The 21118-nt window shown below is 57.7% G+C and overlaps 5 protein-coding genes across 6 annotated transcripts; 2 read left to right on the top strand and 3 right to left on the bottom strand.

Moving 5' to 3' along the window:
* Positions 1–1409: 1409 nt before the first annotated feature.
* Positions 1410–3939, bottom strand: POLR3GL (RNA polymerase III subunit GL). Of its 2 annotated transcripts, none has more exons than XM_057385769.1 (8): positions 3857–3939; positions 3217–3354; positions 3000–3129; positions 2572–2640; positions 2415–2471; positions 2268–2335; positions 2072–2185; positions 1410–1988 (listed from the first exon to the last, which is right to left on the bottom strand). In XM_057385769.1, exons 2-8 carry the CDS (start codon positions 3334–3336, stop codon positions 1902–1904), a joined length of 645 nt encoding a protein of 214 aa, XP_057241752.1. In that variant the 5' UTR covers positions 3337–3354; positions 3857–3939; the 3' UTR covers positions 1410–1901. The 2 variants fall into 2 exon arrangements, with proteins under 2 accessions (XP_057241752.1, XP_057241754.1); XM_057385771.1 differs by lacking the exon at positions 3857–3939 and adding an exon at positions 3768–3785.
* ANKRD34A (ankyrin repeat domain 34A) lies at positions 3335–6948 on the top strand. Its single transcript, XM_057385746.1, is given in 5 exon segments — positions 3335–3374; positions 4082–4389; positions 4391–4413; positions 4415–4676; positions 5292–6948. Coding segments are annotated over 5 exon segments (2034 nt in total). The 3' UTR covers positions 6693–6948.
* A 308-nt stretch (positions 6949–7256) lies between these two features.
* On the bottom strand, positions 7257–10081 carry RBM8A (RNA binding motif protein 8A). Its single transcript, XM_057385768.1, has 6 exons — positions 9978–10081; positions 9369–9428; positions 9183–9260; positions 8463–8599; positions 7957–8093; positions 7257–7636 (listed from the first exon to the last, which is right to left on the bottom strand). The coding sequence occupies exons 1-6, from the start codon at positions 10042–10044 to the stop codon at positions 7591–7593; spliced, it is 525 nt and encodes a 174-aa protein (XP_057241751.1). The 5' UTR covers positions 10045–10081; the 3' UTR covers positions 7257–7590.
* Positions 10082–10340: 259 nt separating this feature from the next.
* On the bottom strand, positions 10341–16037 carry LIX1L (limb and CNS expressed 1 like). The gene is made up of 6 exons (XM_057385759.1): positions 15737–16037; positions 15318–15481; positions 14226–14366; positions 13515–13610; positions 12092–12169; positions 10341–12013 (listed from the first exon to the last, which is right to left on the bottom strand). The coding sequence occupies exons 1-6, from the start codon at positions 16020–16022 to the stop codon at positions 11771–11773; spliced, it is 1008 nt and encodes a 335-aa protein (XP_057241742.1). The 5' UTR covers positions 16023–16037; the 3' UTR covers positions 10341–11770.
* A 447-nt stretch (positions 16038–16484) lies between these two features.
* PEX11B (peroxisomal biogenesis factor 11 beta) lies at positions 16485–19048 on the top strand. The gene is made up of 4 exons (XM_057385760.1): positions 16485–16631; positions 16922–17049; positions 17144–17345; positions 17850–19048. The coding sequence occupies exons 1-4, from the start codon at positions 16576–16578 to the stop codon at positions 18217–18219; spliced, it is 756 nt and encodes a 251-aa protein (XP_057241743.1). The 5' UTR covers positions 16485–16575; the 3' UTR covers positions 18220–19048.
* The last annotated feature ends 2070 nt before the right edge of the window (positions 19049–21118 follow it).

Genomic DNA, 21118 nt, shown 5'->3' with positions numbered 1-21118 from the left:
ACTGGAAAAGGCCATGAGGAGCCAGCACCATCCCCCAAAATCCCCACCACCCGAGGGAGCTGAATTCTGCACTCACCCTACTCCCCAGTTTACAGCACCAATTAAACTAATTAACGCCATAAACCTCCCTGGCCATTCCTCTGCCTGGCCTTTGTGCCAGAGCAGCTCTGGAACAGGATCCACACAGACCTCCCTGGTTTTGGGGGAGCTCCCTGGCTCTGATCTGTGCTGGCTCTGGAGCTTCCTGATGGATTCCAACTGGGCCAAAGGGCCTGGGATAAACTTGGGAGCATTGAGATCCTCCAGGGTCASAGTGGGGTGGGAATATGGGATGGGAACGGGATGGAAGCAGGAGGGGAGGGACCCACGGAGGTGGGGCAGGCCCCACGGTACCAGGGAAACTGAGGCATGCCGCTGGCAGTGGGGGACATGAGATTTGGGACACCTTGCCTAGCCCCAAAATCTTTCCCAGGCTGGGAAAGAGGGGGCGGATCCCACCCTTGGAAAGCACCAGGAGCTACAAATGGGAGTGCCATARCTCCAAAAGACCCCTGGAAAGAGGGGAGAAAGAGGGAAATGGGGGTAAAAGAGGAGTGGAAAAGGAGCAGTCGGAAGTGAACAAGAGTTGAATGTTCGTGGCCTCAAACAGGAACTGGGCTGGGGGGAAGGGGGGTTGCAGCACGTGAGGTTCATGTGAGCAACCTCCGCCCCTGGTCTGCGGCACAAACACAATCCCTCCTCCAAAAAAACCTACATTCCACTTTCCAAAAACTCCTCCAAACAACTGCCTTTATCCCCACGTACACACCTTCCCACCAAAAAAAAGGCCTCTCCCTCCGAAAACATCCCCCCCAAATCCACCTTTTCTCACACCAAAAACTCGTCCCTGAAAAAAAGCACCTTCCCCTCYCCCAAAACCTACCTTTCCCCCTAAAACCCGTATTATTCAAAAAATATACCTTCCCCCTCCAAAGAAAACTTCACCCACAATAAACTGAACTTTCCTCCCTCTAAAATGCACCTTTCCTCCCAAAATACACGTTTCCCACCCCAAAAATACACATTTCCCACCAAAGAATACTTCACTCACAAAAATACACCTTTCCCTCCCCCAAACTATACTCTGGGAAAAATCTGACTTTCTACCAAAAAAAAATTTCCAAAAAAATATACTTTTCTCCCCCCCRCAAAATCTTCACCTCCTGAAAACCACTTTCCCCCCAAAAAACCCACCTTCACCTTCCAATAAAACCTTTCCTGCCAAAATACCACCTTTCCTTTTTCAAAGAAACATGTTTTCCACCTCAAAATTCCTTTCCCTGCCAAAAAACCCTTTCCCCCCTTAAAGTCCCTCTTTTCCCATATGGGGAACCCTCTTATCCAACACCCCACACAAAAAGCACCCAGAAATAACAAAATCCACTTTAATCGACACAAAATTTGTTTTTAAAGCTGCTGTAAAATGGGAGTGGGGCATGAGAGATGTGGTCGGGGCGGGCAGGCACGTTTGGGAATGCCCCCACCACCCCAAAACCCACCCCAAAAATCACGATTCCCCCTGCCCGCCCCTGCTTGGGGACGCGGCCGGGAGGCCCCAAAATTGGGGGGGGGGGGTCCCGCCCCACCCTCCGGACCTGGAGCACTGGCGCCACCTGTTGGTGATACGGAGGATGACGGGGAGACAGGGAACCCCGATGTTCCACGGAGGGGTGGTGGCAGGGGACCCTGGTGCCCCAAGGTGGGGTAACAAGGGACCCCAATGTCCCTGAGGGGTGAGAGGGTCCCTGCTTACAGGGAGGGGAGTGAGGGGTCCCTGCTGTCCCAGGGGTGCAGGGGAGTCCCCGCTTTCAGGGTCCCCACAGCCTGGGGGTAGCTGCTTTTGCAGGTACCCACACTCAGAGTCAGTACACTGCCTCGTCGCCGTTATCGTCACTGTCAGGGCCGAAGCTCTCCCCGTTGTCAAAGTAGGACAGGACGTAGTCCGTCTCCTGTGGAGGGATAGAGGGGGAACACGGTGGCACCTGGGGATATCCCCATCACACCAAACTCCCTGGGGTTCCCTCCCTTTCACCTCTTCGTGCTCCTCCTCATCATACTCCTCCTCTTCCTCCTCCTTCCCCTCTTCTTCCTCCTCCTTCTCCTCTTCCTCCTCGGATGTCACCTCCTCCTCCTTCTTCTCTAGGCTCTGGGTGGGTCAGGGGAGTGTTACTGGGGAGGGACACCCCAAAATCCAGACAGTGGGAACACCCCCACCTTCACCTCACTACCTCCAGTTTCTTAATAGTCTCCTCCTTGTCGAGCACCACGTGTTGCTTGGGGATGAGGGGAGCTGTCCCTGGGGGGGCACAGGAGACTTTCAGCCCTCGCGGGAAAAGAAGGGACACGCGAGGTGAGGACAGGAAGGGGTCACTCACGGCCTTTCCGTAGGCGCCGCACTCGGATCTTCAGCTCCCGTGGGAGCCGCCTCCAGTCTGGGGGGCAAAATGGGGCAAAGTGGGGGGTTGGTCAGCCCCCCAGTCAACCGTATGTCCCCGTGTACCCCCTCCCCAGGTCCCCTCTATGTCCCCCCACCTGGGTTCCAGTCAATGGCGCTGTCCACAGGGCTGGAGAGCTGGTACTTGTCTGAGTAGCGCTCAATGTCTGCAGGGGCAAGGGGGGGAGAAGTGTGGGGAGCCACTCTGGGGGACTTAGGGGAAACCCACCCCTGGGGACACCTGTGGGACCCACATGGGGATGGTTGATGGCACGAGGTGGTGCAGCTGGGAGAGGGAATAAAATGGTGGGGGGGGGGAACAAAATTATGGGGCTGGGGGATCCCATTGTGGTGGGGTGCAGGGGGAAGGGGCTGAGGTGGATGACAGTGCTGGAAAGGCCATGGAGGAGCTGGGTGGGGGGACAATGAGGATTGGGATAGGCTCCCTTTCGCCCCCATTCCCACCTGTCCTCCTCAAAGGGGGGATACAGGAGGCACGGGATACATACCCCCCCCCCCCCAATACCTCTGCGAGGCGCCCCCGGCTTGACGAAGTAGGGGAGCCCCCTCATCGCCCTGCGCAGCTCCTGCTTCAGGGCCAGCATATACTCGCCCTCCTCGCCCCCGGGCAGGGGGGCAGCGCAGCGCTCCAGGGCCTRGGTCGGGGGATATGGATGTGATGATCGTGACCGTGCTCAGCCCCCGAGGAGCCTCCAGACCCCCCAAATCCGCGCAGAACTCACCGGGAAGAGGGGCGAGGGCTGCAGCGTGGGCGGGGGCAGCGCGTCCCCCTTCCCGATCCCCACGGCTTCCACGTTGAATGTCATCTGCCCYCGGCCCCGGCCCCGGCCCCGGCCCGCCATGCTGCGCCCCGGGGACCGCTGGGGACAAGGGGGGCACGGTTACACCTTTATCCTGCTCAGCCCTGCCCGATGCTGGTGATACCCCACGGCTTCTTGCTCCCGGTAGCCCTTCAACTCCTGTCCCCTTCCTCTCCTGCCTCCCCGCGGTCCCACTCCCCACCGCAGTTCCTCCCTCGGTCCCGGCCCCGGTGCTTCCCCCCGGGCCCGATTCTCCCCCGTCCCGGCTCCCGGTTCCAGCGTTCCTCCACAATCCCAATTCCGCCCCGTTCTCGGTCCCGGTGCTCCCCGGTGCCGGTTCTCTCCCCTCCCGAGAACCGGCCCCGGTGCTGATCCCAGTCCTAGCGTGTCCCCCTGGTCCCCGTTCCCGTACTCCCCGTCCCCGCTCCGGTGCGCAATCTGTGTGCACCACCCCTGTCTCGATGGCCTCCCACCCCCCGGTGACTCTCGGTCTCAGTCCCCGTCCCCCTCTCCGCTCCTGGGTGCTCCCGGTGACCCTCCCGGTCCCGGTATCGCCCCTTACCCCGGCGCCGATCCCCGCGCCGATCCCGCCCCGCGCAGGCTCGGTCACTCCGCGTGTCCGCACCCCGTTCGCGCACAGGGGCGGTGTTTGGGGTTTCCGCTGATTGGCGACTCAGAGCGGGGGAGGGGCCAGCAGAGGCATCAGAGGATGGACGGGGCGGGGGCGCTGACGGGGACGCGGGATGGGAGAAGGGGGATGAGAAGGGCTAAAACAGCGGGGGGGAAGGGGGGGATGAAAAGGTCCCTCTGCCCCCACGCCCGGACCGCCCCAGCCCCTCTGTCCTGGGGCAGCTCAGACCCCGGTATAGGGCCTCCCTGACCCACAGCCCCGCTGTGCTGTGCCCCCAGTTCTACTGCCCCACGCCCCCCAGCCCTACTGTTTTCGAACCCCCAGGCCAGCTGCCCCCTGGCCTCCCCCAGTCTCCGACCCTCCGTGGACCTCAGCCCCCCTGCATGGCGACCCCTAGCCCTGCTGCACCATGGCCCTCAGTCCTGCTGGACTGTGATCCCCAGTCCTGCTGTCCCACGGGCCTCCCGACAGCCTCCTTTGCCCCCAGCTCTGGTCCCCCCTCCTCATCCCCACGGAGGGCCGGGCACTGGATGCGCCGTGGGTGATTCATCCTGCTCCAGCCCCGCCGCGGCAGCAGCTGCCAAAAATAGCACTGCGGGAGCGGGGGGACCCTCCGCATCACCTCCCGCCCCCCGCCTCACCGGCGGCAGGCCGGGATGGCGGCCACGGGCCGCTGTCCCCGACAACCCCATCCCCGGGGCCGCCGGGACTGGGACCCGAAGCGGAGGGACCCCGCGCTCTGGTTGCCACGGTAAAGTGGGGATGGAGAGGGGTTGGATGGGGGATCCCTAGTTCTGGGGTGTCCCCACTGAGTGGGGGGTGACAAGGCAGCCCCCGATCCCAGGCTCGGGGATGTCTCACTGAAAGGACTGAGGGGACTGGGAAGGCTCTGAATTGTCCCCCATTTTCCCGGCTGGTCAGASCGGGATGAGCTGCCGTCACCATGGGAACCGTGCAGGCAGAGATGGAGTGTGGACAGGAATCAGGGTACCGGCAGGGATGGGGGTATGGGCAGGGTATGGGGGTACAGACAGGGATGGGGTGCAGACAGGGGATGCAGGTGGGGCAAAGGGAGAAGGGGGGGAGAAGGATGAGGGGGGAGTGCAGGAAGGGATTTGATGAATGTGAGAGGAACTGGCGGCAGAGGCAGGTGGGGTTTGCAGGTGCGGGCAAGGGAGATGTGGGAGAGGGACACAGGCTGGGGGCCTCCCGGGAACCCTCCCTTGCTGAGGAAACTGAGGCAGAGAGAGGGGACATCCCATTCTGGGGTCTCCGGGGTGTCACCTTGTGCCCATCCTGGGAGTCTGTCCCTATGCCCCATCCCAGTGGACTTGGGGGTCTCATGCTGCATCCTCTCCCCTTGCAGTGAGCAAGTGCCACCCCTGTTCCTGCACTCCGTCCTGTGAACCCAGCCATGCCCAGCCCTGTCCGCCGCCCCCCCAGCACTGCGGTGCCGCCGGGACTCCCCATGATCCCAGCAGAGGGTTCAGCGCTGCTGCACGCTGTATCGCAAGGGAAATTCCGCCTGACCCGGCTGCTGCTGGAGGGGGGAGCCTACATCAACGAGGGCAATGCTGCGGGCATGACGCCGCTGATGGCTGCGTGCCGTGCTGCCTACGCCGACCCACCCGAGCAGCCACGGATGGTCCAGTACCTTCTGGAAAACGGCGCCGATCCCAACATTCCTGACAAATCCGGGAAGACAGCGCTCATGCACGCCTGCGCAGAGAGTGCTGGCCCGGCTGTGGCTGCCATCCTGCTGGCCCATGGCGCTGACCCTAGCGCCCGGGATTACACAGGCGGCTCCGCTCTGGTTTATGCCCTGGAGCGCGGGGACCGGGAGACGCTGCAGGTGCTGCTGGATGCGTGTCGGGAACGCGGCCGTGACGTCATCATCATCACCTCAGCCACGTCGCCCCACGGCACCAAGACCACCCGGCAGTACCTGAACTCGCCCCCATCGCCCGCTCTCTGTGCGTCCCCATCCCAGGTGCAGGTGCGGGCAGCAGCATCACCAGGTGCCAGCGTGAAGGACGAGGAGCGCGACGTGTTCTGCTTCCCGCCCACAGCTCCGGCTCCAGGCGTCGCTCCAGAACCGTCCCGGGCCAGGCCCAAGCGGCAGCTGAAGAGGCTCAATTCGGAGCCATGGGGGCTGGTGGTGCTGGGGGCGGAGGGGATACAGGGAAATTCCGAGGGGACACAGAGAAGACTGGAAGGGACCCAGGGATCCCCAGAGGGAACATGGAGAACCTTAGATGAGATACAGGGACCCGTGGAGGGGACACGGGGCCCCTCAGAAAGTTCGTGGGGTTTCCCTGAGGGGCTACGGGGGCCCCTGGAGGGGATGAGGGCTCCCCCGGAAGAGCTGGCGGTGGGGCTGAAGGGGCTGGGGTTGCGTCCGCGCCGGCACAGTGTGGAGGGGCGCGAAGTCTCAGGGCTGCCAGGGATCACCTGGGCCGAACGGGTGCCCCACATCCCCCCCCCAGGGCATTGGGCCCCAGCCCCCGATCCTCCGCGGAGCAAGCCCCTGACCTGGGACCCCCCTAATCCTGAGCTAGCCACCCCCGGGCCACTCCGACACCCAGCTGGGCTGCTGGAGCGCCGTGGCTCAGGAACGCTGCCCCTGGAGCCCCCTGGGCCAGGCAGGGCTGGGCTGCTCCCCCCGCTGCCCCCCCGAGCACTGCTCCGCCGGCATTCCATGCAGCCAGAGGCCCTGCGGCATCTCGGCGCTTTCTGCGGGGCGCTGGGTCCCGAGCCTGGCTCATAGGGACCCTCTTGGAAAGGCCTCACCTTGGGCACTGGCACCATTTGCTCTAAACCCTATTGAGGGTCAACTCTTCCATTCCTCTGTCAGCACAAACTCTGCACGACCCCAAACTCCCTTGGGAGCTGGTGGGTGTGCCCCCAATCCCTAGGCCCCCCCGGCATCTTCCTCCTGCCACCTCATTCTACCCAGACCCATGGCTGGGGGTCCCCACGGTCTGGCAATAAAGGCCCCACCCAGTGCAGCTCAGTGGCTCTGAGTGGGGGGGGGGGGTACACATCTTGGGGACATGGGACAGCTGGGGGCACAGCTGGATACTGGTACAGCCAGACACCAGCACATCTGGGCACAGGTACCCCACTGAGTCCCTCCCAACTGTACAGCTGTTCCTTCCCAATGCCAGTTTTAAGGGAAGAAAATGGTTTTCAAAGACCTCAGTTACTCTACTGCCAGGCTGGGAGGGATCCCCAGAATCTGTRGGGATCCAGCAGTCAGGATGGGGAACAGGGAAAGGGGCTTGGGAGGGGCTGGGGAGCTTTGATGAAGGACACAGAACAAGAAGACAAATTTAGACAAAATGTTGTTATTTAACAGAAAACAAGGAATTCCCAGCGGGATGAATAACCATGGGAAAGTTAGGGACCCTTTCCTGTGGGCATGGAAAAAACTCCTGGGATGGGGCAGCTGGGAGCGATCCCCCCAAACCTGAGGGAACCCCCCCAACCCTTAGAGGCTGCTGCTTCCCTCATATTTGTCCTTTGAAAACAATAAAATTACGTGAAATGCCGATTTCCCCAGGTATGGAGCCACGTTGGCTCCTCAAGGAAGTGTACAAACCCTAGAGTTTTCTCAGTTTCCCCCAGCTTGGACTTGGAACACAAATGGGTAGAAGCTGGATCCATCATCGGCGACGCCGGTCTGGACTGCGGCTTCGCCTGCGCCCACCCCTGGAAAACAGGGAAGAGATAGGGAAGGGAAAGGGGAAGAGGAAAACGGGAAAGGGCGAAAGGGAAAAAGGGATAAGGGATCGAGGAAAGGAAAAAAAGAAGAGAGAAAAGGGGGGAAAAGCAGGGAAAAAGGGCCAGAAAATGGGGGAGAGGGAAGGAAGGACTCTAGGAGAAGGGCATTTTGGGGTTATTATCCCTATTTCAACCCAGCCTCCCCCATGATGGTGCATGGAATGCCCCCATTCCTCTAGCTGAGGGTTCTGACACTCTCCCAGGTCCCTCCCATTCCCAGCTCCTGGAATTCTCAACAACTCCCTCACCTCCGCTTGCCCTTGGGGGGACCCCTGACGAAGCACCAGTCAACGCTGACCGGCTGCCCCATGAGCTCCTGCCCATTGAGCCCCTCCATGGCTGCCTGCGCCTCCTTGTACGTCTCGTACTCCACCAGCGTGTAGCCCTGGAATGGGATTGGAATTGGGGATGGAATTGGGAATGAGCCTGGACACCAGGGGAACTCGCAGCTCAGGTTTGGGTTGCAGAGATTCCCTGACACCCGGGGTTTGGGAATAGGAATGAGCTYGGGCATTGTGGGAACCCCCAGCTCACCCAGGGATCAGGACCAGGAATGGGAATTCATAGGACCCCAGGCACTGGGAGAAGCCAGCTCACAGCCGCCCCCATCCAGCTCAGTTTTGGGGTGCAGGGACCTCCCAATAAGTCAACTTTGAGGTGCAGAGAACCCACTGACCCCCAGAATTGGCTCAGTTTTGGAGTGCCTCCCCAAAGCTGAGATGGAGCCTGGGAGTCCCTACGACTCCCCCCAAACCTTGAGGTATCCCGTGCGCCGGTCCAGGTTCAGATGGATGTTCTTGATCTCCCCGAATTCGGCAAATCGGTCATGCACRTCTTCCTCTGTGGCCTCCTCGTGCACCCCTGTCACAAACAGGATCCAGCCCTCCACGGCTGGGTGGGAAAAAGGGGGGTCACGGGGCTGGGAACGGAGCTTTCCCCCTAAAATCTTTTGCCTTGGGGAGCGGACATAGAGTGCCCACGACTGAGTTTTGGGGGTAGACCCAAAAGTGATCCTGGGAAGCTGAGGAAGAATCACCCCAGTATGGCCCAAATTCCTCCTCCTTCCCATGGGGGGTCCCCAGGAAAGGATCTGTCACCCAAAATCACCCCTTCTTCACAGGTAGGGAWGGGAGACAGAGACCCAGATTCCATAAATCCTAGGTGAGGCTGGGGAAAGCTCATCCCAGCAGGACTGAAYTCTAGTTCAGAGCCCAGGACACCCATCCCCTTGCATTTTCCGTCCCTTCCATGGAAAAAGTGGGAGTCTACCAACCCTGGAGGCCATGTGGTTCTCAGGAAGGAACATCTCCCCCAAAATSCCCCATTCCTATCCTTGGGAAGAGGATATGGAGCTGGGGTTTACCCTAAAATCCTGGTGAATGAGGGAGAAGGGATTATCCCAGCCCAGGATTATCCCTGCCCAGCCGCAGAACCCCCCCATGAACCCTTCCAGGACCCCAGTGGCCCTCCTCACATCTCTGTGGCCCCGGCTCATCCCCATCCTGCTCGACGCTGTCGTAATCCTCGCGCACCCGAGCCCGGGATCCTTCCTCTGGAAAGGAAGAGAAAACAGGGGAAGAACGGGGCCCCCGACCCACAGGGTCACCCAGCCTCTCCCAGAGCACCAGGGAAGGGGTTTAAGGGTGTTTTGGGGCCTCACCTGAGCCGAAGCCACGTCCCTTCCGCTTCTTGGCTTTTTCCTTCAGTTTGTGGATGCTCTCTAGAGGGGTAGGAATTGCAGGGAGGGACGGGTATAGTGGAGTCAGCTGGAGCAAGGAGGCCCCCGGATAGGCAGGGACCCCTCATCCTGGCTGTAAAACGGCCCCCCTGGGCTGGGAATGACCCCCTGGGCCGGGAAAGACCCATCTGGGCTGGGGAGAAGCCCCTGGTATAGGCAGGGATCCCCCCAGGAAAGACAGGATAGTCTCCCCGTGATGGGAATGACCTCCCCTGGCCCAGACAGGACCCCCAGAGTCCGTTCGGGCTAGGAATGATCCCATGAGCCGGGAATGACCTGTTTCGGACAGGCAGAAACCATCTCCCATGCCGGGAATGACCCCCAGCGCTGAGCAAGAGCCCCCTGGGAACGACAAGAACCCCCACCCCAGGCTGGCAACGACCCGGCCCGGGCCAGGGCTGTCCCTGAGGCCGACGGGGTTTGGGGCCGCGGCCAGCGGCGGCGGGAGCGACTCCGCCAACTTGGGGCCGGGCCGAATCAGTCGGCGAGGCCGCTCCGGGCCGGATGGAACCGTCCCAGCGCCGCACTCACCGTCCCCGTCCTCGTCCATAGCGAAATCCTCCCCGCCCGCCTCATGAAGATCCAGCACGTCCGCCATCTTGGCCAGGCTAGTGGGGCACGCCGGGAGCGCGCCGGAAGGTCCGCCATAGTGGGAGAGTGCGTGACGGAAGTACCGCCACATTGATGAGGTCGCGCAGCGGAAACCGCTGTGCCGCCATACTGGGAAGGGCACTTGGCGGACGCGCCCGTTCAGACATGCGGAGAAGGTCGCGACGTCTTGCCGCCCTATGAGACGCTCTGGAGATTTCTCTTCCCCCCGAGGGTTTCAACCCCACTCCGGGGCAGCTCAAAGCTAATGCTGGGCACGACTGGCCCCAGAAAATAAGCAAGAGCACCAAAGTTAACCAAAATCGCTGGTTTTATTGTATGGAATCCATGCCAGTGCTTATACCACCGGATTCCCTTAATTCACTGCCTCGATAAAGAGCACTTTTTCCACACTGAGAAAACTTGGATTTGTTCATCTAACACCTCCCAAAGGGATCCGGAGCCTCCAAACTCCAAATCCTCAAGCGATGGAAAGCCCCGCCAACGGAAGTGCTGGGAGGAGCCTCAGGGATTCCCTCATGTGCACAATCAGGGGAATAAATTGCAGGATTAACTCCATGTTATTCCTAAATTCAGTTCTTCCAATATTTCAGGAAACTGACACCCCACACCTCCAATCCCTTCCAGCGACATCAAACATTAATAGTGTTATAGAAAGTATAAAAAATATATAACCCCCCAAACAGGCTCATTAGGATGGAGATATAAAAGTGGGGTACCTACGGATAATGGTATTATTCCAATTTTATCCTAAAACAATGATTACTGCTGGAATATCCTGCAGTCAGGCAGAAGGAAGAAGCAGGGTGGGAATAGTGGAATCCAAAGGGTTTAAGGGAATAGGAAGTGGGAAAAGCTCTAAACTAGGGTGAAGAAGGAATTCTGGCTTGGAATTTAGTTTGTATTCCCAGGCTTCTGGGGAAAAGGGGAGTAAAATGGAAATTTCCAGGGATAAACCGCCATTTTCTTAGGTGAGCTTGCAGCTGTTTGAACAATTCATGTCACARAAGGGGTTTCTAAATCTAAATATAGTCTAAATTCAATATGGCTATGGATACAAGGAATAGGGATTGACTAGTGCAGATCTCTCCCTCATTCCCCAATCCTCCAAGACTTTTCCAACCTTCCATGAAAAGGACAGAGCTGATGTTTGGCCACAGACAGAACTGCAAATCCTGCCATGCTTGGGACTGGAATGCTGCGGGCTGAACCCAGATTTAATTCCAAACCCCAGTTTTCAATCCCTTTGGATATCACGTGTGTTGGCATCCACTGAGATTTCATGAAGGAGCTTATCAAGGAGGTTTAGTTGATCCCTTTCTGCTAGAGGATGGAGGGTACCCCTCCTGGCATTGGATCCAAAGGGCTTTTCCAGAGGAAACACTGGATTCCACAGACCATTCCAGCACCACTGGAGTGCGCAGCGGGCAAAACCTGCGATCTGAAGCCCAAAATTAATGAACAGAAAAAATTCTGTAGGGAATGAGGAATTCCCAGGGAATAAAAAGTTTCCTAGGGAATAAGGAGTTCTCAAGGCAATAAGAAATTCTCTAGGCAATGAGGAGACTGAGGAGCAGCTCTAAAGACTGGGATGAAACTGCTAAAATCCATTCAGGAGCTTTTTCCCTAAATTTCTTCCAAATGTGCAAATGGGCCAGGATTCAGGAAAATGTGTCAGGAGCACCGGGAGGGATCCCAAGACTGGAGCCTGGCATTCAGCAGCCGGAGGAGTGAGCTGAGCCCAGCTGGCCAGCCGCCAGCAACAGGATGTCCTTCTTCTCCTTGTGGAATCGCAGCTCTTTCCCGGCCAGCCGGGCCTCGTCCAGCTCCCGCTCGGTGGCTGCCAGCTCCCGGGAAAGGGCGCCTGGAATGCTCTGCTCTCGGTTCACCCAGTCCAGGGCCATCTGGTTTCGGATGTCATCGTCCAGAGCACGGTGGGAATAGTGAGCCAGAACTTCCTGGTGGGAGCAGAATGCAGGGGGAAGTTTAGGAATGAGAAGGAGCAGCGGGATCGGGGTGAGCAGCCCTGGACTCACCTGGCGCGAGCACTGACGCTCCCGCATGGCCTTCAGACTCCCATTCCAGTGCAACAGCTGGAAAACCGTCATCAGCTCCTAGGACAGCAAGAGAGAGGCAGAATGAGAGCAGCTACAGGACCGAGATCATGGAATTATGGGGTGGGGTGGGGTGGGGTGGTTTTGGGGCAGGAGGGACCTTGGGGATCACATGGAGCCCAGGAGGGACACCGGACACCTACTTGGGTGGTTCTGAGCCCTTTCTAACTTGGCCTGGAGCACTTCCAGAGATGGGCAGCTTCCCTGGACTTCAAGGCACCACCAGGACCAGGACACTGGGGCAAAATTCCCTGATTAAKCTCGACTACAATGGAGACAGAGCCYTCAACACTCCTTGTGCTCTGGGAATTCTGGGATTCTCTTCTCCTAGCTGAACCACGGGCAGCACCAGGGACAATTCATTTTTTCAATGATTTCTCCCTCCAAGCCACACATATTCTGCTTAAAATCTGGGACCTTTCAGGCTTCCCAAACCCAGATGGAAGGGGAATCTCCATCCCAGATTCTCCATCTGTAAACAGGGCCCTGAACATAAACACCTCCTGCCTCCTGAAGCATTYCCATTCTAGGAGAAGGAGCCAAGAGAGGGGTTGGAAAAGTACAGAATCCCAAACACAGCCAGATCCTAAAGCTGGATCCAAACTCTGGAGCAGAGCCACAGCCAGATTTCTCTTCTAATGAAAATCCAGCTCAGGTGGTATGTGCCCCAGAATCATTGCCAGTCCCTACCCAAGGCCAAATTGAAATTAAAAGGATTGAGGAATTAAAAGGAACTATTGGAACAATGTCCTGGGATGGACAGGGAGTTGCAATCCTGATTTCCCTGGCTCTGCTCCCAGCTGCTTCAGTGGAAAGGCTGTAATAAAGCCCAGAGGACCCTCCATTCTCAGTTGTCCTCCTAATCCTGATCACTTCCAGCACCTTCCCTTGGCAGCTCAGACTTCCTGTTGTCCAGATGGTCTTCCCAGACACATTCCAATGGGATACAAGGATATCTCTGTGGTTTGTGGGAATGTCATGACACCACTGACTCCCAATTCCACAATCAAAGTGTCTTCGGGGGAAAGATCTTCCCATCTTTCACTGTGAAAGCTCTTCCTTCCCTGTTTTCAGGGAGAGGATGCCACAATTATGACATCTGGAGGTACCACCTGGAAATACCAGAGTGGAACACTTCCCTGACACTGAGAAACCCAGTTCCAAGGACTTTCCTGCACCTGGAAGTACAACGGATCTGAACAGAATCAGAAGGAAATCTTGAGTTCATTTTCCACAGATAACACTAAAAATGCAGCTGGGACATCAACCCAAATATCCCTTAATCACATCAGGAATGGGACCTGGATAGATCAGGAACAGTATCTGCACAAATTTGAAACAGTACCTGAAACTCCAGCATGGATTTTCCCTTGTTGGACTCCAGCATGAAGCGGAAGGCACCAATGCCAGTGTTGGGATTATCTGCCTCCTCTCGATCACCCTGCAGAGACATCGCAGACAGGAGTTGCCATTCCCACTGGATCTGCTCCCACTACACTATCCCCATTCCTGGAATTCCCAGTGGGATTCAACCTGATGCCAGCACAGGCTGAGGTTGTCACAGTCTAATGCAGGTAACCCAGCCTCAACCGCATGGCATGGGACACTCTGGCACTCCCTGGACAAATTTGGGACAGCACCTGGGTAAGTCTGGCTCTCCTGGAGCAATGAATCCTCTGGGCAGAGGATTTCTCCTGTACTGATTCCAAGGCTCTTACAACACCCTGGAGACCACAGAGCACCATGGGGCGCATGACAAGAATTCCCTCCAAGATCATCAGAGCAGAAAAAGGAGAATGCAAAGCTTCCAGTGACAGAAACTAAAATTCCTGGGAAATCTTTGGCTTAAGGGAAACTAGTGGATGTGACAACCCAGTCAGGGAAGGGCGAGGGATATCCACACCTCAGCCTCATTACCACACCCTGGAGTGCAGCACAAAGAGCAGAAGAACGGGAATAAAGATACATTTAAAACCTTAATATTACATCAACCCCCCAAGGAGTTCTAATGCCCTGACTTGAGGTCTTTCCAGGGATTTTCCATCCCTATCCTTACGTTGAAGGATGCCAGGGCCTCAGAGACACTCTTCTCAATGAAGTCATCAGTGATCCGGCGGGAAGGATGCTCGTTGAACACGGAATTCATCAGTGCGATCTTGGCTGCACTCCGGCGTGCCTCAGCCTTAGTGGGACAGAACTGGGGACACATGGCCACAGCTGGGACATTGCCAGGATCCCGACACTCCCCAGATCACCAGGAATGGGAACTGAGTGGTAGTGGAATTAGGAAGTCGTACTCCCAGAATCACAAGGGGTTCAGAACCTCCTGCTGCATTGTCAATTCATTGATTACCTCAAACCCAAACTGTTCCCAAATTCCCCCCAAAGATGACAATTTTGGGATGGGATAACCCTGTTGGCAGCTAGAATTCTTTCCTTTGGATCCATTTTCTCAACCAAGAGGAAGGGCAGGAAAGAATCTGGAACACACCCAGGACTTGAGGGGGCGTTTGGACATTAATCTCTTTGGGTTAGGAGAGAGATTTGGGTCAGGAGTTTTCCCAGGAGGGGTGGAGGGGTCGATTCCTCCAGTGGGATGTTCCCTGCCCACGGCTCAGGATTGGAATTGGAYGGTGYTTAAGGTCCCCTCCAAYCCAAGCCATTCCAGGACCCCATGATCCAACACTCTGATTTCATTTCCAGATTTCTGGCATCTGGAGAAGAAGTTTTGTGACAAATCCCAAGCACCAGCCTAGGAATATTCCTCTGCCAATTTATCCCCGTGCCTAATCCCGGGAAGGAAAAGGAAGGATCAAATCTGGGAAGGAGAAAGAAGGATCAGATCCAGCCAATTCAACAGTTTYCCCTGATATCCCATTTCCTGCCTCAGCACTAAGGTGAAAGTAACCAGAACAGGGAGTAAAGGACACAAAAAAAGCACAGTCCACAGACAAATCTTCCCGAACTGGGATCTGGTGGGGATTTACAGGCCAAGAGCAACTTGCAATTAAATTTCCTTGGAACTAAAGGGGTTTAGGGCCAGACCCAGGAGCTGGAATTGGCAGGAGAATGCCCGTGCAGGGAAAAGACATTTGGGAAACGATTCCGGTGGAGTTTGGGCAAGGCATTCCCGGGGTCGAGATCATACCTGGAAGCTGCCGAAGCAGCTGCCTCCCGGCAGGGTGACATAGCAGACGTAGGGGGGACTGGCGGCCGGGACCATCTCGTAGAGTACCAGGGCCCCGTTGCGCAGCTCGGCCCCGCGCGATTGCTTCATCTGCCAGAATTCCTGCAGCGCCTCCACGACGTTCACTGCCGGAGAGAGCCAACGGAACAGCCGGGAAGGAGCCCCGGGGATTGGCATGGGACGGTGGAAATGGGGCGTGCAGAGGAGGAAAAGGGGCAGGGGGAGAAACGAGAGAGGGGTAAGGAAGGAAGGAAATGGTGTATGGAAATAAGGAAAAGGGATACGGAAATAAGGAGATGTGAAAAAAGGGAGTAAGGGAAAAGCTACCCCCCTCCCCCCCGCTCCGTCGGCATCCCCGGTTCCCTCCCGGTCCCGCTCACCTCGGCCGTAGCCCTGCGTGTGTTTGGCGAAGCTCCGCACCACGGCCTCCACCGCCTCCCGCAGCACCGCGGGCGGCCCGGGCACGGCCCCGGCCCCGGCCCCGGTCCCTGGGGGCGCGGGGGGGCCCTGCAAACCCAGCGGGGGCGGCGGGGGCGGCAGCCCCAGCCCCAGCCCCGACCCCGTTCCCGGTCCCAGCCCCGCGGGGGCCCCGGTGAGGCCAGGTCGGGCCCCGCGGGGCCCCGCGCCCACCCCAGGCTGCAGGCGCTGCGCCCGCACCGCCTCCATAGTGGCGCTCCCTCCCCAGCGCCWCACTGTCAATCAGCGCCGCTCCGTGCCCAACAGCCCAATGGGAGAGCCGGATCTGGGCGGGGGAGGCGGGAAAAGCACCAGCAGACCAATCACAGTGCGGTGCGCGGCTTGAGGGGCGGCACCCTCACGCTAACACAAATAGCGGTGCGTGGCCGAGAGGCGGTAAAGCGGCGGGGCTTAGGGAGCCGCTGTCCAATCTTGCTGCGGAATTTGTTATGATGACAGGGGAAGAATCGAATCAAAATGCTCGAAGCACAAAACAGCGGAGATGGCAGTACGGGATGACAGCCGCACTCTTACTGATCAGGAGTAGTAATTAATGGAGAAAGAAACCAATCAAACTCTTCGACACAGATTGAGAGGCGGAGATTGCGGCTGCCGCCCATTGATGGACTCTGTTTTGGTAGGAGTGGGCGGATCCGCGCACAGCCAATGGGAACGAGCCGCGGCAGCTCCCGGAAGTGACGATTTGCCGGGCTCGGGACCGGGATCGCGCTCGGGACCGGGCCCGGTGCGGCCCCGCCTCACCATGGAGGCCTGGGTGCGCTTCAGCGCCCAGAGCCAGGCCCGGGAGCGCCTCCTCAGGTGCGGCCACGGCTCCACGGGCCCAGCGGCCGGTCACAGGGGCAAAAGGGGGTCGCGGAGGTTCGGAGGGGGCGATCACGGCAGCAGCGAGGATCACGGAGAGCCCGGGAAAGGGGTGTCATGGAGTCCTCCTCCCGTCCCCCGAGGACGGGAATCATTCGGGGTTCTAAAGTCCCGGTGCGGCGGGTGGGCGATCAAGGACGACTTAAGGGCCAGAGAAGGGGGGTCCAAGGCCCCGGGAGGATGTCCCTCGTGCCCCGTGGCCCCCCTGACTCCCTCGTTGTCCCCAGGGCCGCCCAGTACGCCTGTGCCTTGGCCGGGGCCGCGCTGAACCGCGCCCGGAACGAATCTGGGGCCAGCTCCGGGACCCTGAGCCGCCTCCAGCACCTGGAAGCTCATCTGAGCCTGGGCCGCAAGCGTGAGTGGGGGGGGCGGTTTTGAGGGTGGGCAGGGTGGCTCTGGGGATCCGCAAACWCCCGGTGACCCCCCTCCCCCGTGTCCCTCTGCTGCAGTCCTGCGCTTGGGGGGCTCGGCCGAGGCCCTAGGGAGCGCCCAGCGCTCGCTGCATCTGCCCGACCCCGTCCTGCGCTTCTGCCTCACCCTGTCCCACCTGAACCGTGCACTCTTCCTGGCCTGTGACAACGTCCTGTGGGCCGGGAAAACGGGGATCCTACCCGGCCTCGACACGGACAAGTGGAGCCAGAGGTCTTTCAGGTGAGTGGGGAGAGGTATCTGAATTTGGTGGGGCATTCGTGGAAGGAAAGTTGGAAAAGCCTCCTCAGGTCCATTGGGTCAGCGGGGCAGGAAGGGGRAGTTGCCAAGGGAGAGCAGGGAACAAGTTTTCTGAGGGAGAGCAGAGAATGGGATTCCCCTGGGGAGAAAAAGAAAGGAACGGAATTTCCAAGGGAGGACAGGGTGTGGAATTATTGAAGAGTAGCCAATGAGCTCCTCCAGAGAAGGCAGGGAATGCAATTCCTCCAGGGAGAGTAAGTGGTGAACCTCTGAAGGAGGTCAAGGAATAGGCCTTCTGAGGGAGCCTGGGCAATCGAATTCATGAGTGACGGCAGGGAAGGGAATTTCCATCCGAGAGCAGGTTACTGCTGGCTGAATATGACTTTTGCATCCCCCCCCCAGACATTTCTGTGGCTATTGCGAGGGTCAGAGGCTTCTGCTGCCAATGTTGCCTACTTTCCCATCCCTGTTCCTTTTTTTTCCCAGGTATTACCTGTTTGCTCTGGTGGTGAACCTGAGCCGGGATGCCTACGAGATCCGAGTGCTGCTGGAACGTGCGGAGGCAGCCAGGAAGCGTGGGAAGAGCCCGGAAAACAGGCCCCAGCTCCAAGCTGATGGCAGGATCCAGCGTTTCCGGCTCCACTTGCAGCTCCAGCTCCAGCTCCTGCTCCAGGTGCTCCGGGACAACCCCCCACTACTGCTGGACCTGCTCCGGAATGCCTGTGACCTGGTGATCCCACTGGAAAAGCTGGGGCTGTGCCGGAGCAGCCCAGGATTCGTGGGATTCTGTGGCCTCACCTCCTCCATGCTCTCCATCCTCACCATACTCCATCCCTGGCTCAAATTGAAGCCTTAGTTAACCCAGGACCTTCCTTGGGATGTTGGGAATCCTGGGGGCTTATCCCCGGGCTGTGACACCTCTGSAGCTGACTGGCACCTTCCATGCCCATCAATTCCTGACTCCTTGGAGCCACAACGTTCCAGCATTGGATCCAGCGATGGATCCCACAGGGACATCAGCTCCTGAAGTGTGCTTCTTCCCATTGACTTTTCCAGCAATTTTAGAGGTTCAACATGCCCCTTTTCTGTCTGGGAAACGCCTTTAACATGGAGCTAACTAATGGGGAATATTTGGGTCTGGAAAATGTGGATTGCTGGGGGCTTCTCACAGTTTTTGTGTGGGCTGAAGCCAGGGGGTTGTGTGTATCAACCAGATTACAGCCAGGTAGTGTATCCAGCCCCTAATTGTTTGGGCAATTTTCCAGCCTTATAAGAAATCTGAGTGCAGGGAGAGGGGACTGGGAAGAATGGGTGTCAGGGGTCAATCCATGGCTTTAGTGAAAAATTCAGACCAGAATTTGCCCTCCTGAATCTTTCCTGMAAGCCCCGGGGAAAGAAGTGACTGGAGTGAGTTGTGCCAACTGGAGGATCTCTCCCAGCACTCCCATATGGATTTCTCTCTGTCAGAGAACACGGAGAGGACTCGGCACCCTGAGTGCTTCCCAGCAGATCCACCTGCCTTTCTCTGCCCAGAGCTGCACMAGATCCACCTTGGCTGTACTTCCCAGGTATCCTGTTCAGTGGTGTTCTTTGGGATGAATCAGAGCATGGCTGGCTCTCTGTCAGGATTCCCTGCAACCAGTATTTCTGATACTGCTGCCTCACTGAATTCCCTTTTCCCCTGGACACTGGATTGCTCCAGCTTCTATGTCTATTACTAAACCCCTGGACCCAGGAACACACTGGGAGCTAGGAGTTTTTTAATCCCAGAGGCTGATTGTCCTTGGGTATGTACTTGGGAGAGCAGGYATATCCTCTTGAAGGTTGGGAGCTGCATACCAAAACGTCACCTACTTCTGGGCCCATCTGGGCTGTGCCAAAAGCTTTTTCCTAGGAAAACCAGGCATTAAAGGCTTTGAAGCAGTGTACATCCCAGTGGGAATTGGGGTGGGTGGGAAGTGCTCCAGGGTATCCCACAGTGTCAGTGTAAATAATTAAATAATTAAATTATTAAAGCCCACTGGCCTCCAGTCCCTGTGTCTTGGGATATGGGGAAATGCAGGACGCTGGGGTGGGAATCACACAATCACAGAGTATTCTGAGATGGAAGGGACCTACTAGGATCACTCCTGGGGACTGCACAAGACACTGCAACAATCCCATCCTGTGCCTGAGAACATTGTCTGAACACTTCTGGAGCTCTTGGAATTGTGACCATTCTCTGGGGAGCCTGTTCGGTGCAAAACCACCCTCTGAGGGAAGAACCTTCTCCTGATAGCCACTTAAACCTTGCCTGGCACAGCTCCAGCTGTTCTCTCGAGTCCTGTCCCTGGTCACAGGGAGCAGAGATTCCAGCTGCCCCTCAGAAGGAGCTGTAGATCCCTGAGGCTCCCCCAGGCTGAACAAACGCAAGTGCCCTCAGCCCCTCTTTGTGTGGCTCCTTTAGACCCTTCCCCATCTTCGTGTCTTTCTTTTGCCCATTAATTTAATGTCTTTTGAATGTTGCGGTGCCCAAAACTGTCCCCAGCAGTGTGGGTGAGGCTGCCCCAGCATAGAGCAGAGTAGGKAAGTCCCCTCTTCATCCCTGCCCAGTGCCCCCCAGAACACAGATGTCCCTCCTGGCTGCCAGGGCACTGCTGGCTCAGACCCAACTGGCCACTGACCACCATCCCCAGGCCCCTTTCTGCAGCCTCTGTCGAGCACCTCATTTCCCATCTGTCCATACATCCAAGGCTGCCCCACCCTGGGTGCAGGAGTGCTGGACTGGGGACACTGAGAGGGGCTGGAAATTCTGGACTGGGAGTGCTGGGCTCAGACCCTCCTGTGGTTTCAGGGGACTTTGGAGAACCCTTGGAACTGGGGGGGTGGCATCYCTGCTTTTCCCAGGGGTCAAAGGTGGGCACAGGAGATAGCCAGTCCCTTTCCAGTCCCATCCCATTCCTGTCCTGCTTCTCTAGGGTTTCTGTTCCTGCTCCGGTGAACCTGGAGCAACTTCCTGCATCCCAGGGCTGCCCCAGGGAGGTTTGAGGGGYGAGGGGGCACGGGGTGTGGTGTGTGAGAAGGATTTGGAGGGGGGTTTGTGTTGTCCGGYGGCATTTGGCCATTGAAAAGGAAAAAGAATCTGGAGTGGGAGAAGGCTCCCCCTGTGGCTCGGTTTCTCCTGTGATCCAGGGGGGCCCTACCTGGGCGGGGTTGTCTGTGGCCACTGCTGGGGCTGCACAGTTGGTGTTTGTCTGTTTTTCTCCTCATTCCTTGTGGTTTTTTTTTTTTTTTTTTCCTTAAAATTCCAGCCCGTCCCACAGCCGCTGGCAGCACAAGTTTTCCTCTGTGCTAAATCTGAGAGGAGTTGTTTTTTATTTTTTTTTTTCCCGAAACCGCTCAAAATCTCAGTCCAGGAGGCGGCAGTGTCACCCGGAGGACGTGGCAACCCAAAATCCACCTAAATCCACACCAAATTCACCCAAGCCCAAACCAAACTCCACTCAGAGCCCAGCGGGTACCCCCAAGACCCCTTATTGCAACCCCCACTCCTGATGGTCCCCACGGGGAAGATCCAGGTGTCACTGCCACCTCGGTGTGGTTCAGTCCTTGGGGGTGACAGGCACTTTTCCCACCCCATTTTGCCAGGAAAAGAGGAAAAATACGCTTCCAGAGCCCTCCAAGCACCCGGCGCTCCCCACAGAATCCTGCACCCACCTTCTCCGTTCCCACTCCCCTCTTTCCTGTGTTTGTACCACTTGGCCCGTTTTTTTTTT

This window comes from Malurus melanocephalus, unplaced genomic scaffold (assembly GCF_030028575.1).
Source record: "Malurus melanocephalus ecotype Western Australia unplaced genomic scaffold, MMel_1.1 scaffold_865, whole genome shotgun sequence".
Taxonomy (NCBI): domain Eukaryota; kingdom Metazoa; phylum Chordata; class Aves; order Passeriformes; family Maluridae; genus Malurus; species Malurus melanocephalus.
This window is presented reverse-complemented; position numbering and strand designations above follow the sequence as displayed.

What these genes read in the sequence shown, in the direction of transcription:
- LIX1L (XM_057385759.1), bottom strand. Translation starts at nt 16,022, where the DNA reads ATGGAGGCGGTGCGGGCGCAGCGCCTGCAGCCTGGGGTGGGCGCGGGG. An exon ending in AATCCATGCTGGAGTTTCAG is followed by an intron (nt 12,170 to 13,514) that starts GTACTGTTTCAA and finishes TTGCTGTCCTAG; the next exon opens with GAGCTGATGACGGTTTTCCA. An exon ending in AGCGTCAGTGCTCGCGCCAG is followed by an intron (nt 12,014 to 12,091) that starts GTGAGTCCAGGG and finishes TGCTCCCACCAG; the next exon opens with GAAGTTCTGGCTCACTATTC.
- PEX11B (XM_057385760.1), top strand. Translation starts at nt 16,576, where the DNA reads ATGGAGGCCTGGGTGCGCTTCAGCGCCCAGAGCCAGGCCCGGGAGCGC. An exon ending in GCCCGGGAGCGCCTCCTCAG is followed by an intron (nt 16,632 to 16,921) that starts GTGCGGCCACGG and finishes CGTTGTCCCCAG; the next exon opens with GGCCGCCCAGTACGCCTGTG. An exon ending in TGGAGCCAGAGGTCTTTCAG is followed by an intron (nt 17,346 to 17,849) that starts GTGAGTGGGGAG and finishes TTTTTTTCCCAG; the next exon opens with GTATTACCTGTTTGCTCTGG.